The sequence below is a fragment of the Falco peregrinus genome, chromosome 1, assembly GCF_023634155.1.
Source record: "Falco peregrinus isolate bFalPer1 chromosome 1, bFalPer1.pri, whole genome shotgun sequence".
NCBI lineage: Eukaryota > Metazoa > Chordata > Aves > Falconiformes > Falconidae > Falco > Falco peregrinus.
In genome coordinates, this window is record NC_073721.1 from 59836450 (window position 1) to 59855834 (window position 19385).

Below are 19385 nucleotides of genomic sequence, written 5' to 3' on the forward strand. Positions count from 1 at the left end.
TTAGCCCTGCTCTCCCTCAGTTTCACTAGCATCACTGGTAACAATCTCCACCCCACCTCAGCAAAGTAAGAAAAGGACACGCTAGTGAACTTCCTCATGGAAAAATTCAAGAATGCGTTCTTCATGTTATTTATTGTAAGGAGTATATTTAATCCAGAAAAAAGCTGAGTAGTGATAGATAATTGTGGGCTAAAGTCTACAACACAGGATGCCAAAGAAAGACACTATGGTAGAATACAAGTGAAGGAAAGAGTGCTAAGACTATGATTGTCTTACAAAGATGTGAAAGTAACAAAACACAGCGCTACACAGCAACAGAACTCATATTTACAACCCAAGCTTAGATCTGGCAATTAAAACTGTTTTGCAAGATGTTACACAACTTCTCTTTATTGAAGAGAGGGGTAGGGGAAGTAAGTGAAAACCAGTTTTAAACCAATGTGTTCAGGGTTTCCAACAGCCACGCTCACATGTATAGCTGAGGAACAAGACAAACCGAATTAATTTTATTGTCCCCTGATGAGAAAAATAAGGTAAGCAGAGTTTAGAACTCCATGGTAATAACATAAAGATACTAGCAGAGGAAAATAATGGTCTGAAGGATTCGCCTTTACTGCCCTTTAAACGCAAATTATCTTTAAGTAAGTTTTTTTCCCTTTTTTAAGTTTTTTTTCCATATGATAACACCATCAGTATACATCACTCGATCATCTCCCAGGTGAAACAAAGCAAAGTATTTATTTTCACCTCTTCTACATTTTCAAAAAATATATGAATACAGGACATACCTTATGCTGTAACAGCTTAGCCCTGCATCAGCTAACAAGTTTCTTTAGGTTTAAGCCTACACGCTGCACAGCCTACTTGCTTTCTTTCGTACTTTCCCAGATCTCTTCAATTTCACAAACTTCTGAACAGAGCTGTCACCATTAATTCTCTGCACGAAACCTAAACCACTAAGAGTCACTGCAGTGACTACTCTCACAATGCTTCAGAAACGGAGAGGAGTCCTAAAGCAATTAAAAGCTTTTAACTAACCTACCATTGCCTTGGTGCTTGCACAAGCCTTCATGCAACTTCATTAAATAAGAAAGCAAAGAAAAAGGGTGCATTAGACCGACATAATATTTCAGAAGCCAGAAATATTTCAGTATTGTGCCTCTCAACACCAGGGTCTCAGCTCCACACTGCTGTCTTCAAGTAGGGACCACACACAGGCTGGAACCTCAGTTTTTTACACTTCATTAAAAGCTTATCAAACAGTGACAATTATGCCTCCCATAACTGTCCACAGTAGAGTTAGGACCTCAGAGTTTGTTCATGGGACATCAGACATCAAGACTACTTACTTGGCTCTAAACAAGAGTACAGATAACACGTTACACTCCTCAAAAAATACATTGTACAATGTAAAGTGTTTATTTACTATGCCAAACCGCACATTTCTCCATGCGGTGTGAAAATTCAGTTGCTGGATAAAATTCTCCCCATAAAACAATTGATAATAATTATTTCTTCTGAAGAGAAATGAAAGTGAGAGCGGGGGTGGGGGGGGTGGGAGGGGAAGGCTTTGATGTAGTCTCCAAGATGCTGCTCAACTCTGCATTGCTAAGCCACACACGTTTATACGACAGATTCCTACAAATAAGCAGAGAGCATTTCTTTGCACTGGAAAGTTGTGGGGGTTTTTTTCTAGAATTCACATTTGCCATGACCATTGCATTTTTAACAGCCATACTACTTCAGGAACACTATCACCTGGGACACTGGCAGCTCTGTGGTCCAGTGGTAGATACAAGAAAATATTTAAAATTTAACAATCATAGAGAAGTTCACTATTCTTCTGAATCAAAACCATAAAAATACAAAGGAAACTAGACTGTGGCTTCACATTGACTGTATTCGCTGTGTGGTAGAAATTAAGTTAGAAAGTTACTTTTCAGTGTCTTTTGGAATTTAGCCCACATTCATCCCATGGACAAGTGCGCTTTAGTACTCCGAGCTGCAATTTTCATAGAACAGACACAGCTGCATTTCTGGTGATGGGTAATTTAAAATACATGTTAGTATAGACTGCTCTAACATAACTTTAAAGAGTTAGGGTCCATGTTTAAATGCTACATTAACATAAACTTACTGACTTCTTACCTTCCACTCACTATCTCACTGCTTGTCCCTGCTGATCATGTGAACTGATAGCCAACACGACTTGCTTCGTGGCATCAAGGCAAGCTAATTTTGAAATTACCACGAGCCTCCAGAGCTTACCAGAGAATTCTGAAGCTGCTTGCTGTGAGACACAGCCACACGCAGAGGCTCATGCTGGTTTTAGAGAATAAATCATCTTTAAGAGAGGCATGCCATCACATCAGCAAAACCTCAGTTTTTGTTGAATTAGTCTTCTCATTAAGAAAATCATTTTCTTTATTGTCCTTACGTGTTCCTTTCTAGACTCGCTGTTCCACTACTAAAACACACTATAATTTTTTAGTAAACAAAATTTCTAGATAAATGTTAAATCTCTGTCTCCCCAGTTCCTTAGGGAAGGTAATTCTCAAAACAGAACACATGCAGGTAATAACAGGTGAATGCATATATCTAGATGTGACACTGATACGTAGCTATATTCTTACCTATGCACACATTCTAAAATGTTTCCCCTCTATAAAGATGTTATCTATTCACCTAATTTGCTTCTGTTATTGACACAGCAGCAATACAATTAAGGGACCGCTTAAGTCAGTTTAGATTTTGGGGAGGCTGTGTTATGAGGGTTTTCTCTGTGTATTGTAAAAAACCCCAACAAAACATCAAACATAAGTGAGAACAAGTTTTGTAGATCTCTCAATGTTACTTTTTTTCCTTCTAGTCACCCACAAGATACATCTTCAAGTTCTGCAATCTTTCTGTGAAGCATTCAGTTGTAATTATTACTCAATACTTTAGACCTGCCACAGAGAATTTGTATTAAATGGAAAACATAAGACAATTGTGGTATAATTTAACGTGGTAAAAAAACCACACACCTGATTTCCGAATTGTCTATTAGGTTCCCATAACTGACATGAATTTAACTGGTCTAGACACAGAGAAAAATTCCAGCATACTCATCCAGACACAACAGGGTGGACCAGCTAAGATATTCTAAACCAGACCATTCTGGCTTAGGCAAAGTTTCAAGATCATAATAAAGGAAGTAACAAAATTCATTCATTTTCCCAGCTCCCTTAATATAAAACATTAGTTTCAACACAAGAAAAATCGCTATAGCTTCCACTGATTACCCTAGTTCCTTGTTTGATAGACTTGCAATAACTTACCCTACCTTTTGTTGAGAAATCAAGTAAAAATCAGAAGTGTCTGCTTGCCCACACTTATTTTTGCATTTAAAAATTTAGCAGCTCTCTTGGAAGCTGGGAAAAGTGTCATATTTAGAACAGGGTGTTAAAAATACATCTCTGTTTCCCTACCTGTTTCTCACTCAGAGCTGTGATTTTGGCTTGAAGTTCATGAAGCTGTTTCTTCAAATCAGCGTTCTGATTAGAAAGAAAAAATATCTGTGAGAAAGATATTCCATTTGTTAACACAGAGTAGTAGCAGGAAGGTGGTTTTTTTGTTGTTGTTGGTTTTTTTGCATAGTTTACTACAAATACAGCACCTCTGGATGTACAGCCAATAAAATTCAAGAGGCTCAACAAAGCCTTACTCCAGGCACTGAGTGCGACAATCACCAGAGGACCCTTCTAGCACTCAAGAGAGACAACCCAGTTTGGAACGAAGATTTCATTAAAACATCCATTAGTGCTTACCACATTAGAAAGCATATTTGTACATTTCATCAAGCTTACAAATTAAATGAGAAATGTTTGTTAATATGTAATACAGTAGCATCACATTGTATACAACAGTATGGTACAGGATGCTACCTAAAGCATTCTCACCTATGGTATTTATGCAAAGAAATTATCGTACATTTGACTCTGTAGAGCACCATCAAACATATCTCTTAAATCTTAATTGACACACATGTCAAATGAAGGCAAACATAGCTAAACCTTCACTTCCATGTATGATTATGCCTTAGACTATTTAAGAGAATGACATTTGCCTTAGCACACCATTCGTATCTGTACTTTGCTTATAATAGCACTTTAAGTTTAACATTTGAAAGCCAGGAGCATCACTATAAAGATGTGGTCAGAAAATTTTTTACCAGGGCTATTTCTTTCCTACTAAAAATAATTTAAAAAAAAGTATCTGTCCTCAGTTTAGAGCCTATGAAGCTCTACAGAAGCATGACAGGTAAGTGAGCTTCCCTGCATTTTTCTCTTTTTCCACTCTCATTTATGTTGTAAACTCTACACTAGATTACACAAGTTTGCTGTGCTACACAGAATTATTAAAATGTAGGACTAATATTGCTATAGGAACTTCATGCTCAGGACAACTTCCCTATTTTTATATTCCTCCAAAGAATTTTGAATTGGATTACAATCTCAGCTTGTAGATAGTCTTCTCCAATATACACACAATTGTAGCAAAACCAGATACTGACCAGTCATCCTCCCTTCTTCTAGGCTCCACTTAATAATCTTGGATAAAAATGCATTAAGAGCACCGGAAGCAGAGACCAGATTTACTCTTCCTGGCTTCAGGAACTTTGCATGGCTGCTTGCAGGATGACCTGGCTTTCAGCAGATCTGAACTGAAAGCAAACTGCTCGGCAGGCTAATCGTTAGCAGGCCGGCCTGCCCAGCAAGCAAGAGTAGCAGACCTTACCCAAATACCATCATAATAAGGAAGTTCTGGAAAGCAGATTTTCCAATACCACCCTACTTCCTGCTCATCCCTCCCCGTCAGGGGTCTACTTGACTGTTACAAAGAGCTGTCCTCCCACTCCACTGAGCTCAGAAAATTACGGGGCTAAATATTAAATTAGCATTGTATGGGGATAAAAGCACTTAATAGCAAGCCTCAAGTGAGCTGCCTTTATCCCTCTACTCAACATTTGGGACCGATTAGAGAAGTCCGTGGAACTCTCCATTCAGCACACTGGAGTGCTTCATTGCCACACGAGGTAACCCAGTCTCCTGACACAGTCACTGGGAAAGGGATGACTTCGGCCGTCTGTGCAAGCAGTCTAGTTACCCAGCTTCAGGAGCTATGGAACATCCCAAGGCCATGGCCTCACTCTTTGGGCACTACAGTGCTGAAGTTAGATACCTAAGACTGGCAATCTGAACAAAGCTTTAAGCTATGTTCTTTATTTGGACAAAATTTCTCGGACAGAATATCCTATCTCTTCTTGTACAACTGTGAGCCTTCTGATACTCAAAAAAAGAAAAAAGCAAATTCTAGTAACGGCAGGTTTTATGGAAAGCAGCTTCCAATAGAATCAGAAACTTAACAGCATGTTTGAACTGCACCATAGCCTGCAAGTCACTTGATTTAAACTATTAGGAATATGAGGCAAAAGGCTCCATAAAGGCAGAAGTTTTGGTTTTGTTTTAACTCTCCAACAGTCATTGATTAAAGATTTGTTCATAACAGCTTTCTTCTAAATACCATGTTAGCAAGGAAGAACACAATCAAGAAATATCTGAAATGCTCAAGCTTCATGCACTGTTATTTCCTGTATTTTTAAAGGTAAATAATGCAATACAAAAATAAGCAGTTACCTGTGGGTCTTGCTTCATTTGGGCAACCAGTTTCTAGAAAGAAAGAAAGAAAGATGCAACAATACAATGAGGATTTTCATTACGGATCTTGTTGAACAATTTAAAATTCAACATTTTTAAAGAACTTTTACAAAAGCAAAATACTCATTTTACAGCATCTAACAGCAAGGCCTGGAATCCAGTATTATATAATTTCAAAACCCATTCTTACTAATTTAACAAATCTCCGCCACTAAGCCACCATTTTTGCTCCTTATAAGCAGCTCTTGCAACAAGTGATGCCTTTTAAGGACAATTTAAGCCAGCTGGGTAAAATAATCTAATAGCTGTATCTCCTCTAGAACTGCTGCCTTTTTTGCTTGCAGTCACAAGAAGCACAAATCACAGATAACCACTGCAGGCACAAAAGCTGTTTGTATATTCAAGAGCAGAATGTTTCAAGTACTGAGGGTCCGCCTGTGTGCTGGCTTGGCTGGTAGCACATGCAGGACCCATGTTCAGAAGTATCTTTGCCACTTTTCTCCCTCAGAGAGAGATTGAGATTATTGTAGAAGAGATGCCCTGCACATCCAAGGGAAAACAGACAGATGGTTACCATTCACTATTCTTCCTCCTTCGCTTCCTTCAGGCAGCTGCAGGAGAATGCTGTCTATTGCTAAGCGAGGAAAAAGTTACCAGGCTGTCACCAAAGAAAAGCAGAGTCCACAATGTAAACCAAGAATTCCTGATTTCTTTTTTGGTGACAGCCACGCTTATTCACCACATTGTCGTGTCCCTTCCACACATGCAAAGAACAATGTAAAGTCTGTACTTTCTTCCGTATTTGCTCATCAGAATCAGGAAAAGGAGTGAGAAATAGAAGGACAAAACAAGCAAGAAAACCACGTTTCATTCCACCTACGCTGATACTGTTCAGAACTCAGACTTTGTTAACTAGTTCTCTTTAAAAGTCATTTCATTTCACGTCATAAAAATGGTATTAATAAAAAAAAAGGCATAACCAATATAATTCTGCATCAGACAACAGACCTACCTGCTGCACTTTCTAGTACTAGCCAACAGCAGAGACATCAGCATGACGTCTGTGCAGGACAAGCATAGCGTGTTAGCACTCATCTTTCAGAGATTTACATCTCTAATGTCTTCAAAGACTATGTCTTGGGTTTAATAGCTAGTAACATGCTCTTCTTCCATTAATCCGCCTTAATTACTTTTTGAACTCAGGAAAACACTCAGGATTCTGTGGCAGTAAGTTCCAAAGTTAAACTACAGGACTCATGCAAAAAGTCTTCCTTTCACTTTTGAATCTGTCTCCTGATAATACAAACAAGAGGGGCAAATAAGATAATGGAAAACCAGTCTTGACTCAAGTCAAGAGGAAGTTGGACTCGACAATCCTTAGAGGTGCCTTCCAACTTGAGATACTCTATGACTGTCTCTCATTTATCTTCTTCCTACATTTTTACCACACCACATTCCTCCATCAGTCATTGCTTCTTCAGACTGAAAGCCTCCTCACGCACAAATCATTCCATTCTTTTGTTCGCTCTTAGCACTCTTCCCTTTACTGTTCTAGTTAGTTTTTATCACCTGGAAACAAAGTTTAAAACCGCATGCAGCAGTACTCCATACTGCAAGGATTTCCGCAGTGCCAACAGCTCATTCACAGCCTGCTACTGCCGATGTAAAACCGGGACTGTTTTCCCAAAGCGCATCACTTGGCGTTTACCTACGCTGAGCATTATTGTTTCGTCAGGCTGCCATTTGGTGTCACAAGAGCTAAGGTACCATATTAGCCTTTTGCTAACATGCCTAGCTTATTTTTCCTCTGTGCTTTCTGCCTCAGTTTGACAAGACACAAATCTGTTAGTTTTTCTACAAGGTGCTCGTACAGACTCAGTCATAAGACAATACAGTCAGTGACTGTAAACTGTTCATGAAGCATTGCTAAATTTATGGATCACACAATACTGTGTCATCCAATCATCAGGGAAAAAAGTTCCTTTGCACTGATCCTAAATGCAAGCTAAATTTAAGATTTTTAAAACCTACTGATCTTTTCACTATGAAATAAGAGAGGGAAAAGGATGTTTTAGGTTCTTTCCATACATCAGCTCGAGAAGTCATCCATGAAACCCAACCCTTCTGTGAGGATAGCTAAATATAACTTCTTCAACACCTCTTGTGATCAAAACTATGAAGAGCAGACTGTTTCAAAATAACCTTAATTAAGTCAACACAGTCGCAGAATAAGCTATTTAGATTTGATGCATCTCTTCTCAGGACATGCAATATAGCTTTGACATGGAAAATAGTAGAATATTGAAGTTGTACTCTGATATAGCAAGTGACCTGGTCAGACTTCATTTATGGAGTATTCTTTGATCATCGAAACAAAACAAGAAATGTAGCTTTTTCTAAACTAAACACCTCCTCTGGGTCTTTACTGGTAGTTTAAGACACACGTTGCCAAAGCATCATCATCAAAGCTTCAGACAGAGTTCTGGAGGTGAATTGGAATAGGCAGGAAACAAGGAGCTATTCTATGAACAAAAATACAGTCATACTGAGCGTCACTTTTGACAGCTGTATGAGCAGCCCCAGGTGACACGCTGCATCAGGAAGCTGGGGAGACCTTACTCACAGGGCACAGCTGAACTCTGTACATCATAGACACCTGCCCACCACTTACAAGGGGACAACAAACAGCGACTGTGAGAGTGCTGGCAAGCTTTTTCTGAGAGTCCTCAGAAAAATAAATATTAGATAAGTAAAACATGACAAGCAGGAATTCTCTACAAACCCTGAGCACTGTCAAAAGAAGGGATATATATTTATATCTCTAAGTTATAAAATTCAAAGATACACAATACAGTTCAAAGCATTTCATTTGAAGATTTCTTCTTGTACCAAAACCAGTTTCATTTTTTTCAGTGGGCATTTGACAAGCACAGCAGTATCCACTCGCACACAGTTCAAGAAAAGTCTACTGAAGCACCCACCATGTTGCTGCAAGTGTTATTTTCCACTGTAAACATTTAGACTTGTTCTTATACTGTGTATTCCCATAATTCAGGCTCTTGAGAAAAAAAAAAAAACACAAAACCTTCAGATATCGTCTGCTTGTCTAGTTTCACCAACTAAAACTAAATTTAATTAAAGCTGATTTCAGTGCAGAGCTCACTTTTAGTGATGACTGGGCACAGCCAAGGCAAATGGGGCCAAAAACCCTTGAAGTTGTTAAAAAAAAAAAGTCTTTTTGGACATTTTCCAGTCTTCATCGCTGTTCATTATCATCATTATGAACAGATGCTAAAGATTATTTGAAATTCACAGTCATAAAATTTTTGGTTAGCTTAGGCATAAAGGGGAATGCAGATACACACAAGAGGTAAATGCCTTTATGGAAACACAAGCATGGCTAGCGTTCTGATACCATACAGCAGATAATAATTGGAAAAAAAAAAATACTTACTAGCCTTAAACATTTTAATGCCTGCAGCAAAATGCCATGGGTAATTTCTGAATTTCCTTACACCCATAACAAAACTTCTTTGCAGTTTTGAATGCAAGGGCCTTGGAGTTTTTGAGGAGTATAAAATACTTCTCCATAATTCTGGAAATTAATCTTTAGCTTTTTCAAGTTTTTCTCCCTAGCTGAAAGTTGTTTTTTGTTAAAACAAAATTTTACTAATCCACCCATTCAAGTTCTTGCACTATGTTCAGTAGTTGCTGCAATGATGAGCGAGTCAACTAGAACACTTGTTTAGACAAGTCACCAGGTACATTTGGAAACATTTTCCAAATTTCTTACGATGGCTTACACTGATCAATGTAACCTATCACATATTTCTTCTGTCTACTGTGCAACAGTTGTGAGTTTCCGATATCCAACAGAAATACTTGGAGAACTGTCTTTAGAAAAGGTCTCATTGATAAATTTAACATTTCAAGTTGGCAGCTACTCTGTTTATGGCTGTAACAATTTTGTTCCAAGAATTAATATGCATATGTTCTCTTTCATTTGCTAGATTTTATTATTATTTTTGGTATTTCTTATTTGTCTTGTAACAGAATGGCAAACTGCCATATACTGGATGGGCTACCAGTAAAAAGACCCAACATCTAAAAATTTCTGAGCCCGAGCACTACAACTATACAGTTACAAGTTTAGAAAGTACTAAAGCAGGAAACATTGCAGAAGAGAAGCACCAGATGAGACTATGCAGCCCTAGGTATATTTCACTTGAAAATTTCTCCACCATATTCTTCCATTGCCAACTGAATACTGAAGTTGGCTTCAGAACATTAGAAAAACCTTCCAGACAGAAGTTGCTGAATAGAGTTTTCAGAACGTTTATCACTGCTACAATAAAAAAATATCCCCACCCACAGCCTGATATGTAGATTTTTCACATTTGCTAAAAAACAACAGGTGGTGGGGTCAAAATGCAGAGTATAAAATTATAAAGCAGTTTCAAGCTTATAAAACAATTATTACTACAGTTGTAGTGCTATTACTTAATGTTACCAGTAGTAGTAATACTATCAATGCTGCTATTACTTGAACGTATAAAGCAAGAAAATACAAATTACCTGGTGAACCTGAATTTCCACTTTCAGAGCCTCCTGTAGAGTCTGCAGCTCCATTCTCTACCTTCTCCACTTTCTCTAGAAGTGTCTTTGCTGATTCCAGTGCCTTGAGTTTCTGGTTTCCTCTTTAACACCAGTGCTATAGAAAAATAAAGGTTTTCTTTGGGTTAGTGAGGGAGAAAAGTCAATTTGAAAAAAAGGAGATTATAACAGAACAGGAATTCAGTAGTGAACTATATTCAACTGCAGCTTTCTCGCCTAAACACAAACAATCTTTCCAACACAAGAAATTCTACAGACTGTACAAAATGCCTGCCGCCTTAGAGTCATTTAGCCAAATTTGTTACTTCCCACATATCCCAAAGTTGACATACTTGTCCCTTATCTTAGTTTGCAGGCAGCTATTTCCTACCAATATCCTATTGCAGTTGCATATTGAATTAGCAAAATTTAACTACCGAGAACATTTTAAAAATCTGTGTAGATGAGAAAGTATTCTGGTGACTAAAATTCTGCAACCCAAACAGCAATAAATTGTTAAACAGAATGTACTGCATTAACATACTTCCATGATACTATAGAGCTGTTCTCAGATGAGATGGCCTGCATGCAATTTGACAGAGCGACATTAATATATTAATAAGCCACTGCCTAAAGTTTGTGCTGAGTTAGTCATTTCAGTTGAAACCTATTTTGAAGGAACACAAGATTGATATAAAGCAGCACAAGATGTTTTCAAAACCATTAATTTTAAAATCCTTTTAATCCTGGAATTCTACTTGTAGAACATGAGTATGAGTTTACCATATTCACTGTACTACAAACAAATTAATCTCCCAACCTCTGACATAGCAAAGCATTATCAGTCATACTTCTAAAACCCTTGAAAGTCAGAAAAGAGATTTTTGTTCAGACGTACATTGAAAGTATCAGCTTCTGAAACAGGATTAAGATTCCTGTCTGTATCCCATATGCTCACATCACAATGAAACCTGTGTAAATACATCTATAAATACATACACATAAAAGCCATCAGAAAACATTATATAGCAATCTCTCCAGTCACTTCTCCATCCAGACATCACATATTAAAGAATTGCTGGAGTGTTAAAATAGCTCCTTTTTTTTTTATTTTTTCGAAAAATCCTCACAATTATTGCACAGGTATTGTAGCCAACTCAGAGGCCTTTGTAATGGGTCTTGATTGTTTTCAAGAGGATAGTGACAGTTTAAATTAGACATGTAGGCTGTAAAAATACAGTAATTCCCTTAAGTTAGAGACATTTATTTTAACATTGTCTCACTAAAGTAAACTGAAGTGCTGGACAAGTTTGTGAACTCCTGAAAACAAAAACGGTGGTGGTGGTGATGTTTTGTTTATTTAAAGTAATTGTTTCTCTTTCCAAACAGAAAGATGTTACAAAAAGAGAGGGCTAGAAAGGGGTTTTAAAAAGCATTATATTCAGTCATCCTTTGTCAGTGCTGTCTGCTGTTAGCTTAAAGTTACTTATTTAAATAACAAAGGCCTGATCAGACTTTCTAGTCGACGAATGCAATGACCTTCTGCAAGGGCCTCTCCCACATGTGACACAGATAAACGAAAACAGCTGCCTTTGCAGCACTACTCTCTATAAAATTGTAATTTGTATCAAGGGATACATGGAAATTACATATAGTTCCCTGTTCTATTACCACAAACAGTAATGAGAAAACAGAATCCCGGATTATTACTTCCACTCACTGACAAGAACAACTATAGCCTGCATTAAGTCCCTACCATTGCAGTTTCAAAAGAAACCATGCTTCAGAAAACCATGGGGGAGACTGTCTAATGAAAACTGGAACCCACCACAGAGGCAAAAATAAAATCTTTCATAAGCCTTGGAAATTCAATTTTGGGGTAAAGATACAGGCAGATATGGCCACCGTTTCTTTCAATGAATGGGAAGGCACTCGTGATGAATAGCTAGTATAGTTCTGTAACTGCACGGTAACTTTAAAGTGCAAAGCAGCAGATGAGAGTGTTATCTCAACTGAGAATGCAAACAACATCCATAATTTTAATACACGCAACTATAGACCTGTACTAGTTCATGGGAAAAATGACACAGGTACTTCTATTAAAAAAAAAAAAACAACCAACAAAACAACAAAAACCAAAGACTGAGTGACTACTATTAATGCACAACTTAATTTGACAGATAGAAATTGTAGTATTGATGGTTCATAAAAACTACTCCAACCCAGTTTTATAGATGCCTTGAACAGCTAGAAAGATTTTTCAAAATTAATTTGAAGACATGTAAGAAAAAAAGTGATAGTGCTTTGCAGAAGTGGTTACTCAGCCATGTTTACAGGGGTGTAGACATGAACAAATGTAATTCACTGTCAAATTGATGTATATATATTTTGACAAGTAAAAAAAACCCAAAACAATTCTAGTAACATACCGATCATTCAATTCCATTCCAAAATATTTGTTACAATTTCACATTTTTCTTTCATTGTAATTTAAAAAGATAGCAGATCTTAAGATGTGTTAAAATTTATTCCTTCAGCGTATATAAATTTGAAATAGGTGCCATAGTATAACATCCTGAAAAATTAATTTAAATTCATAAGACTGAAGCTTCCAAGAAAAAGTGAAAGACTGACAAACTTTTGACATTTCTTCTTTTTTGTCATCATTATTCCTGTCCCCCCTTGTTTTCCTGTTGTTTTTTTTGGGGGGTGGGGTGGGGCGTGTTGGTATGTTTTCTAACTCTTGACTTGACTCCTCCTTCCTACTTCCCTTCCTCCAGCATTCCCATTATAGCCTCAGAGCAACTCTCTTTGCAGTATCATTTACCCCGTTACCTTCTGCCAGCAAAGTCACACTGAAGCACATTTTAAACATAGGAAAAAAACTCCTCTTCAAAAACTAAGAGTGTGATACGTGAGGAAAGAGAAACTTCGCTTTGAAAGCAGGTACAGAACTACATAAGCAAGTGGTCTCACACATTTTATGAGTGCAAACATCTTCAGTATTTTTGAACTTTTATCCTTTTAGACTGAACTTCAAGAGAAGAGTTTAAAACTTAAGTCTAGTGGCATTATGAACTACCTAGAATACCACACCAGAAGATGTATAAAGCCATCCATCCCTGGATTAATCATAAAACATACTGTATTTTCCACTCTACTCTTACGACAGTGGAATTACTTTAATTAAAAAGCTTGTAGATGATTGAAATTGCATGGATGGGTTGGTTTGCAAACATCCTTCATCCCATTAGTTTTTAAAGGAAAACATGCAAATGCCTTGTTCAATGCTAGAATCAGTGATTTCCAAAAGGAAAGCAAAGGATTGTGGAGTACATGTATCTCTCATACATCCAGACATACTTCCAAGCCTCAGCCAGAAAGAACACTGTGAGCAAGAGGTAAATTTACCATTCCTTGGATTGATTTCAACTATTGGAAGCAGCAGTCCTCCATTCAATTTCTTGCTGGCACGCATTTGTTATAAATAATCCCTTATTTCTTATGTGGTTGCTTCGAGACTTCAAATTTCATGCTCACATAAGTACCCCAATGCACCGCAGCTAAGGTAGTAGATGTTTATACACTATATAAATATTCAGAGACTGAATGAAACCTTAAACTCTACAATAATCACATAAGTGCATTAGCACTTCTCTATTATTATCTCAATTAAATATAATCCACATCAGAACCTCTAAAGTATCACAATGCTATTTAAACTACACCTATTTTGGAAACTGCACTAGAAACAGCTGTCAAAGTATATATATGTAAGAAACAAAGGTAGGACCCACACAAAAGCCATGAATACCTTCTGTGTTTATGAAAGGACTCTGAATAACTTGGAATTCTAGACAGAATTCCTTCAAATAAATTTGTTTTTCACATTACACAGAAAAAATTTTAACTTTATTATTTTTGAGCACATGAATTTAAACGTCCACTGTAATTACAGACCTTTGGGTCTAAATCTCAGCCCTACAGTGGTTTTATTTATAGGACTGGGGCTCCCATCAGTAACATTTACTTTTTAGGATTTAATTCCTGAATATAAGAATAGATAGGATTTCAGTTTCAGTAAACATCAAACTTTTCCAGGAATGGATGCCAGGTCTTCTTATCATCTATTCTTAGGTAAACCATCTTAGCCTTGAGAAGTAGTACTTACCGGTTTTGAGAAAGTTACTCCCTTCAGCTCTCTACCCCCTCCTACAAAAGAAAACCGTCAAAAAAAAAAAATCGTTACAAACAGCTTAATACAGTTTGAAACAAAGAAAAAAAAATTAAAGGTTTGGAAAGGTGGGGAGAGGAGTCATTCAGGTTTTGGGGAAGGGTTTTTTGTTTGGGGTTTTTGGAGGTTTTTTTGGGTTTGTTTTTGGCATTTTTTTTTAAATTGCTGATGTTAACTATAAAATACCACATGGAAAGAAAATCTGTTTGACATGGCAGGGAAAGCCAAGGAGACCTACAATTCTAATCTGGATTAAAACGCAAACTATTACTGTCACTAGGGGAAGAAGAGATTACAGGTACAAGCTTTTATAGTTCTGTGCAAGGCCTGTGTCCCCCTCCCCTGGGAGTAATACCTCCTCTCCATCACATTTATTAACATCTAAGTCACAAGCCCTGACAGTTGCCACAGCTAAATATGACAAGGTTACCCACCGCAGACATTTGCCCACCACCTCTGCTGCTAGAGGTTACACCAATACAACAAAGATGGTAGAGCAGGTGGTGTGTCAGCACAGTCACTAGAGCTCAAATCCCAGAGTACTAATGTAAACTGAAATCAATGGCAGTTTAAGCTAATATGCTAGGTCATGAACTGTGGAGGCCAGGAAGACTGCCCATTACACTGCCTGTGTCATGGGAAGAACAACATTTACCGGCGGAGCAAGGTAGTACCTCTTAAATCATGCTCGTATGAATCATAAAAAACTCGTGAGTCAGAGTCCTAAAAAGATAAGCTAAAACATAAATGATAACTCATTTGCTCAATTACTTTGCCTAATGCTAAAAAAAGCCTCAAAAATACTCCAATTTCCTACTAAAATACTAGAATATCAGCATATTTTAAGCTTCACCTCCACAGCTAACAAAATCTTTGCAGGTACGTTTCCATCCACACACAGTCTTCGCAGAGCTGAAGATTAAGCCCCAGTGTCATGATTTAACCCCAGCCAGCAACTGAGCACCATGCAGCCGCTCGCTCCCCCTGCTCCCCTGGTGGGATGGGGAGGAGAATCAGGGAAAAAGGTAAAGCTTGTGGGTTAAGATAAGAACAATAATTGAAATAAAATGAAATCTATAATAACAACAGCAATTGTAATGAGAAAGAGAGGAATAACATACAGATGGAAAAAAAAAACAAGAAGTGATGCTCAATGCATTTGCTCACCCTTCGCTGACTGATGCCCAGCCAGTCCCCCAGCAGCGATCCTAAGGCCCCAGCCAAGTCCCCCAGTTCATACACATAGCATGACATCCCATGGTATGGAATAGCCCTTTGGCTGGTTCAGGTCAGCTGTCCTGGCCGTGCTCCCTCCCGATTTCTTGTGCCCCTCCAGCCCTCTCACTTGCAGGGCCTGAGAAACTAAGAAGTCCTTGACTTAGTATAAACATTACCCAGCAACAACTGAAAACATCAGTGTGTTATCAACATTGTTCCCATACTAAATCCAAACCCACAGCATTGTACCGGCTACCGAACAGAAAATTAACTCTCTCCCAGCCAAAACAGGACACCCAGCCTTATAAACAGATGCAGCAGCAGAACTCCAGATTATCATCTCTTGCTCAGTGGAGTAGTTTACATTTACTCACCAGCAGAGCCAGGTTGCTGATGAACACCAAGAACTGAAAAGAAAACAGGAAGCCTACTGCTGGCAGCGACTAAGGATTGTTGCTTTCCTAATCTCAAATTTTATTATACATTTTAAACAAAATACTACAGAAGTTAAAGTTGTTATATTGATTTTAGAGTAATTTCAGGTTAGTTCAAATAATATCCAACTGTTAACATGGCAGGTTATGAACCTGAGAGTATGGACTGTTTTCAGGCTATATTCAAACCAAGTGCATTTGCTCTTGATGCTGCAGAACTTGAAATACCCTCATTGTTGAGGGTGCTGAAGAGACACCTGAAGTGGCACCTGTTGAGGGTACTGAAAAGGGTGTGATTTTCAAACTTTAGCTGTTTCTTCTTCCGTATTAAAGCCTTAATTGTCACCTCCGCCTCCCACTATCAATCAGTTAATTGGTCCAAAAATCTATAGAGGAAGCTCTTTCATCATGCAAGCACTAACAGTCTGTCTTCAACAAACAACTACATCTCCATACTATTGATAAGAAATGATTACAAAAAAAAAATCTCACTGCTGTAGATGACTGACTTTGAAAAGCTCACAAAAACTGTCAGTACTGCACATCTGCAAATACAGTCCTAGAACAAGAGAGCAAGATTTTTATTTCTAAAGGAAAAATGCCATTTACTTGTAGTACAAGGGCACACATAAACTGAAGAGAAAACTGTACTTAAAAATAACAGCATGATTAACTGTTCCTTCCTTCCTTTTTTCCCCCCCTACGCAGAGACTCACCTCCATAGTGGGACCCTAGCTTCATCAAGGCTGAACCGTGCAGAAAAAAGCTGCACAGTTACAAGCCCTCGGATTGCATTTAACTACTCTGAAGGGCTGCAACCCCAGGCTGAGAACCCAGGGGCTCCTGAGGACAAAGTTAGGAAAACCAGGAGTTTAATCGTGACTATGTCAGTGATTTGCTGTGTTGCCTTGGAGAAGTCACTTAGAGAGGACCTAGGCAGGGAATGAAAATACATTTACATCCTCTTCTGTACATAATTTACTACAGGCTTTTTTCTTAAGTGTTTATAACAGGTTAATGTTTGAAAGTCAAGCCTTTGGAACTACAAAATACTTTAATTCTGCACTCATGCAAGTACAGTATTTTTATTGGCATCTCTGCCTCATTTAGCAGGGAAGACAAGCTTAGAGAATGAAGCATCAGTTGAATAATTTCTTTTCATTCTGAGTTTTCAGTTTGCATGCTTTTTAAAATTCAACATTTAAGCTCTACAACAAACAAAGAACTGGTTTCCTCATAAGCAGCACATTGATGAGAGCCACAGAAAAACTTGTGCCTGATACAGGCAAGTTTTCTTAGATAGGGAGTTGAGACAGAGAAATGAAGAACATCCAAGACTGGTAACTCTGAGCATCTTAGACTTATGTCTCCCATTGCTCTTAAACTGTTCTCTACTATGAAAGTGTTATGACCAACTAAATCCATAGCTTTGGTTCCTGAAAATTCTCTGCATTTGTGGCTACTGGGAACCAACCCAGAACAGTATTAATGAAAAAGGTACCAGATAAAACCCGCTCTGTAGATGAATGGAGATTATTTCTTGTTTACAGCAAGAGTACATACACAAATTCACACTGCCCCTCTCTTACTACAAAACACATTAGGAAGTTAAGATTATACAGCTCACAATCACTCATATCAGTAGTCTCAAGAGTTTTGCATTTTGCAGGGTTTCTTAAAAACTTCAGCAAGTAGAAGCATACCACAAAATCTCAGCTACTCATTTTACTGAGGCTGCCTTTTGAAGGCTCTAGAAACACATGCTGAAGTTGTTTTGAGGTATGAATCTGCACAGCTAAATCTCAGATTTTTACAGGATATTCTGCAATATTTGCGGGGTTTTAAAACCCCAGCTCTGGAAGTCATATTTCTACATCCACCTCTGCTTTCTATTAAGAACACTGCTTTCTTCCCAAAACATACAAGAAGAAAAAGTTTGAGCAATGCTTACCTATGTTTACTATATACTAAAACCAAAACCCAATTAACATTAGCATTAACCAAATAAGAAGTTTTAGAAATTGTTTTTCTTAGTGAGACTGACTATTGAGAATCTGATGTATTATTAACAGAAAGGGTAGTTTCATATACATACATTTAAAGTAGTATAACCCACACCCCAGGAAAAAAAAAAAAAAAAAAAAAGGCTCTTAACCTTTTCAACAGTTCTATACAATATATGTAAGGAAAAAACACACCACCATTACCGAAATCATATTCTGCAGATCAACTTTCAACTTTTTCTTGAAGTATGTAAAGAAGGAGAAAAGTCACTCATTTCATAGGCCTGTCATGAAAACGAAGACCTCAAACACAAAACTCCTGTTCAACATTCTGTAGCCCCTTGGGACGATTAAAAACATTTTAGCATACAGCACCTGAAGGTTTAAGACTATTTAAATGCAAAGTATCTGTATATTAAGATGTTTGGTCACATGAATCAGACATTTATTATTACCTTTAAGTTATATAATAAAGCGTATGTTACTGTAACCAGAGACTCATGTGGAAAAAACGGCAGAAATGAAAGTCATGTTAGCCATTTTTTGTTAGCATTTTTCCTAACTCTAGAAGCTAGCACATGTCTACTGTTAGACCATGTAACTTTAATCAGAAACTTTATATGTACGTATCACATTACAATATTTAATGATGTGATTTTAACTTTTTGCCAATAGGACCTCAGTCTTGTTCAGTGCCCAGGATGGACTTGGATGAAAATGAGCTAATTGTTGTGCACAGGCAACTGTGAGCCTGACATTCTTTCATATTTCAGAGCATTACTTGACAATGATAAGGGTAAAACATTAATTAAAAAACAATTTTAAAATTTGGGGGGAGTGGGCTGCAAAATACACGGTGCACAGAAGGGATTAACAGTTTTCTCTGGACATCTGTCTTTAGAGGTGAACTCCTCAAAGCAATAGCTCTCCTTCCTGTATTTGATAGGCACGCTGTATATAGAGAGCACTCTGACTGTATCTTCCAGGAAAGAAGTTGTAACAGTTACTTTACTGTGATTTTCAAGCCACAAATTAAACTACTCATATTCTTTAACCCGACAGGATTTCGGCAGCCTCAAGAAAAAGACAAACCAAACACAGCCCATATGTGGGTTATACAAGCTATTCCAACTACATTATTATAAGGCTCACATTTCAATGACCATCGTTAGCAGCGCTGGTGCTGTCACTTCCATGATTAAAA

At 37.7% G+C, this 19385-nt stretch overlaps 1 protein-coding gene across 10 annotated transcripts in view; it reads right to left on the reverse strand.

Moving 5' to 3' along the window:
• Window positions 1-19385, reverse strand: part of PHF21A (PHD finger protein 21A) — a 132878-nt gene that overhangs the window by 85348 nt on the left and 28145 nt on the right. For 5 of the 10 annotated variants that reach the window (XM_055792553.1, XM_055792566.1, XM_055792524.1 and 2 more), the window contains 4 exons: window positions 14464-14504; window positions 10275-10410; window positions 5679-5711; window positions 3471-3557 (listed from right to left, as the gene is read on the reverse strand). In XM_055792553.1, coding sequence (XP_055648528.1) covers window positions 3471-3557; window positions 5679-5711; window positions 10275-10328 — 174 coding nt within the window. In that variant the 5' untranslated portion in view covers window positions 10329-10410; window positions 14464-14504. The remainder of the gene's footprint in view (window positions 1-3470; window positions 3558-5678; window positions 5712-10274; window positions 10411-14463; window positions 14505-19385) is intronic. The other 5 variants (XM_055792559.1, XM_055792569.1, XM_055792570.1 and 2 more) reach the window with 1 other exon arrangement.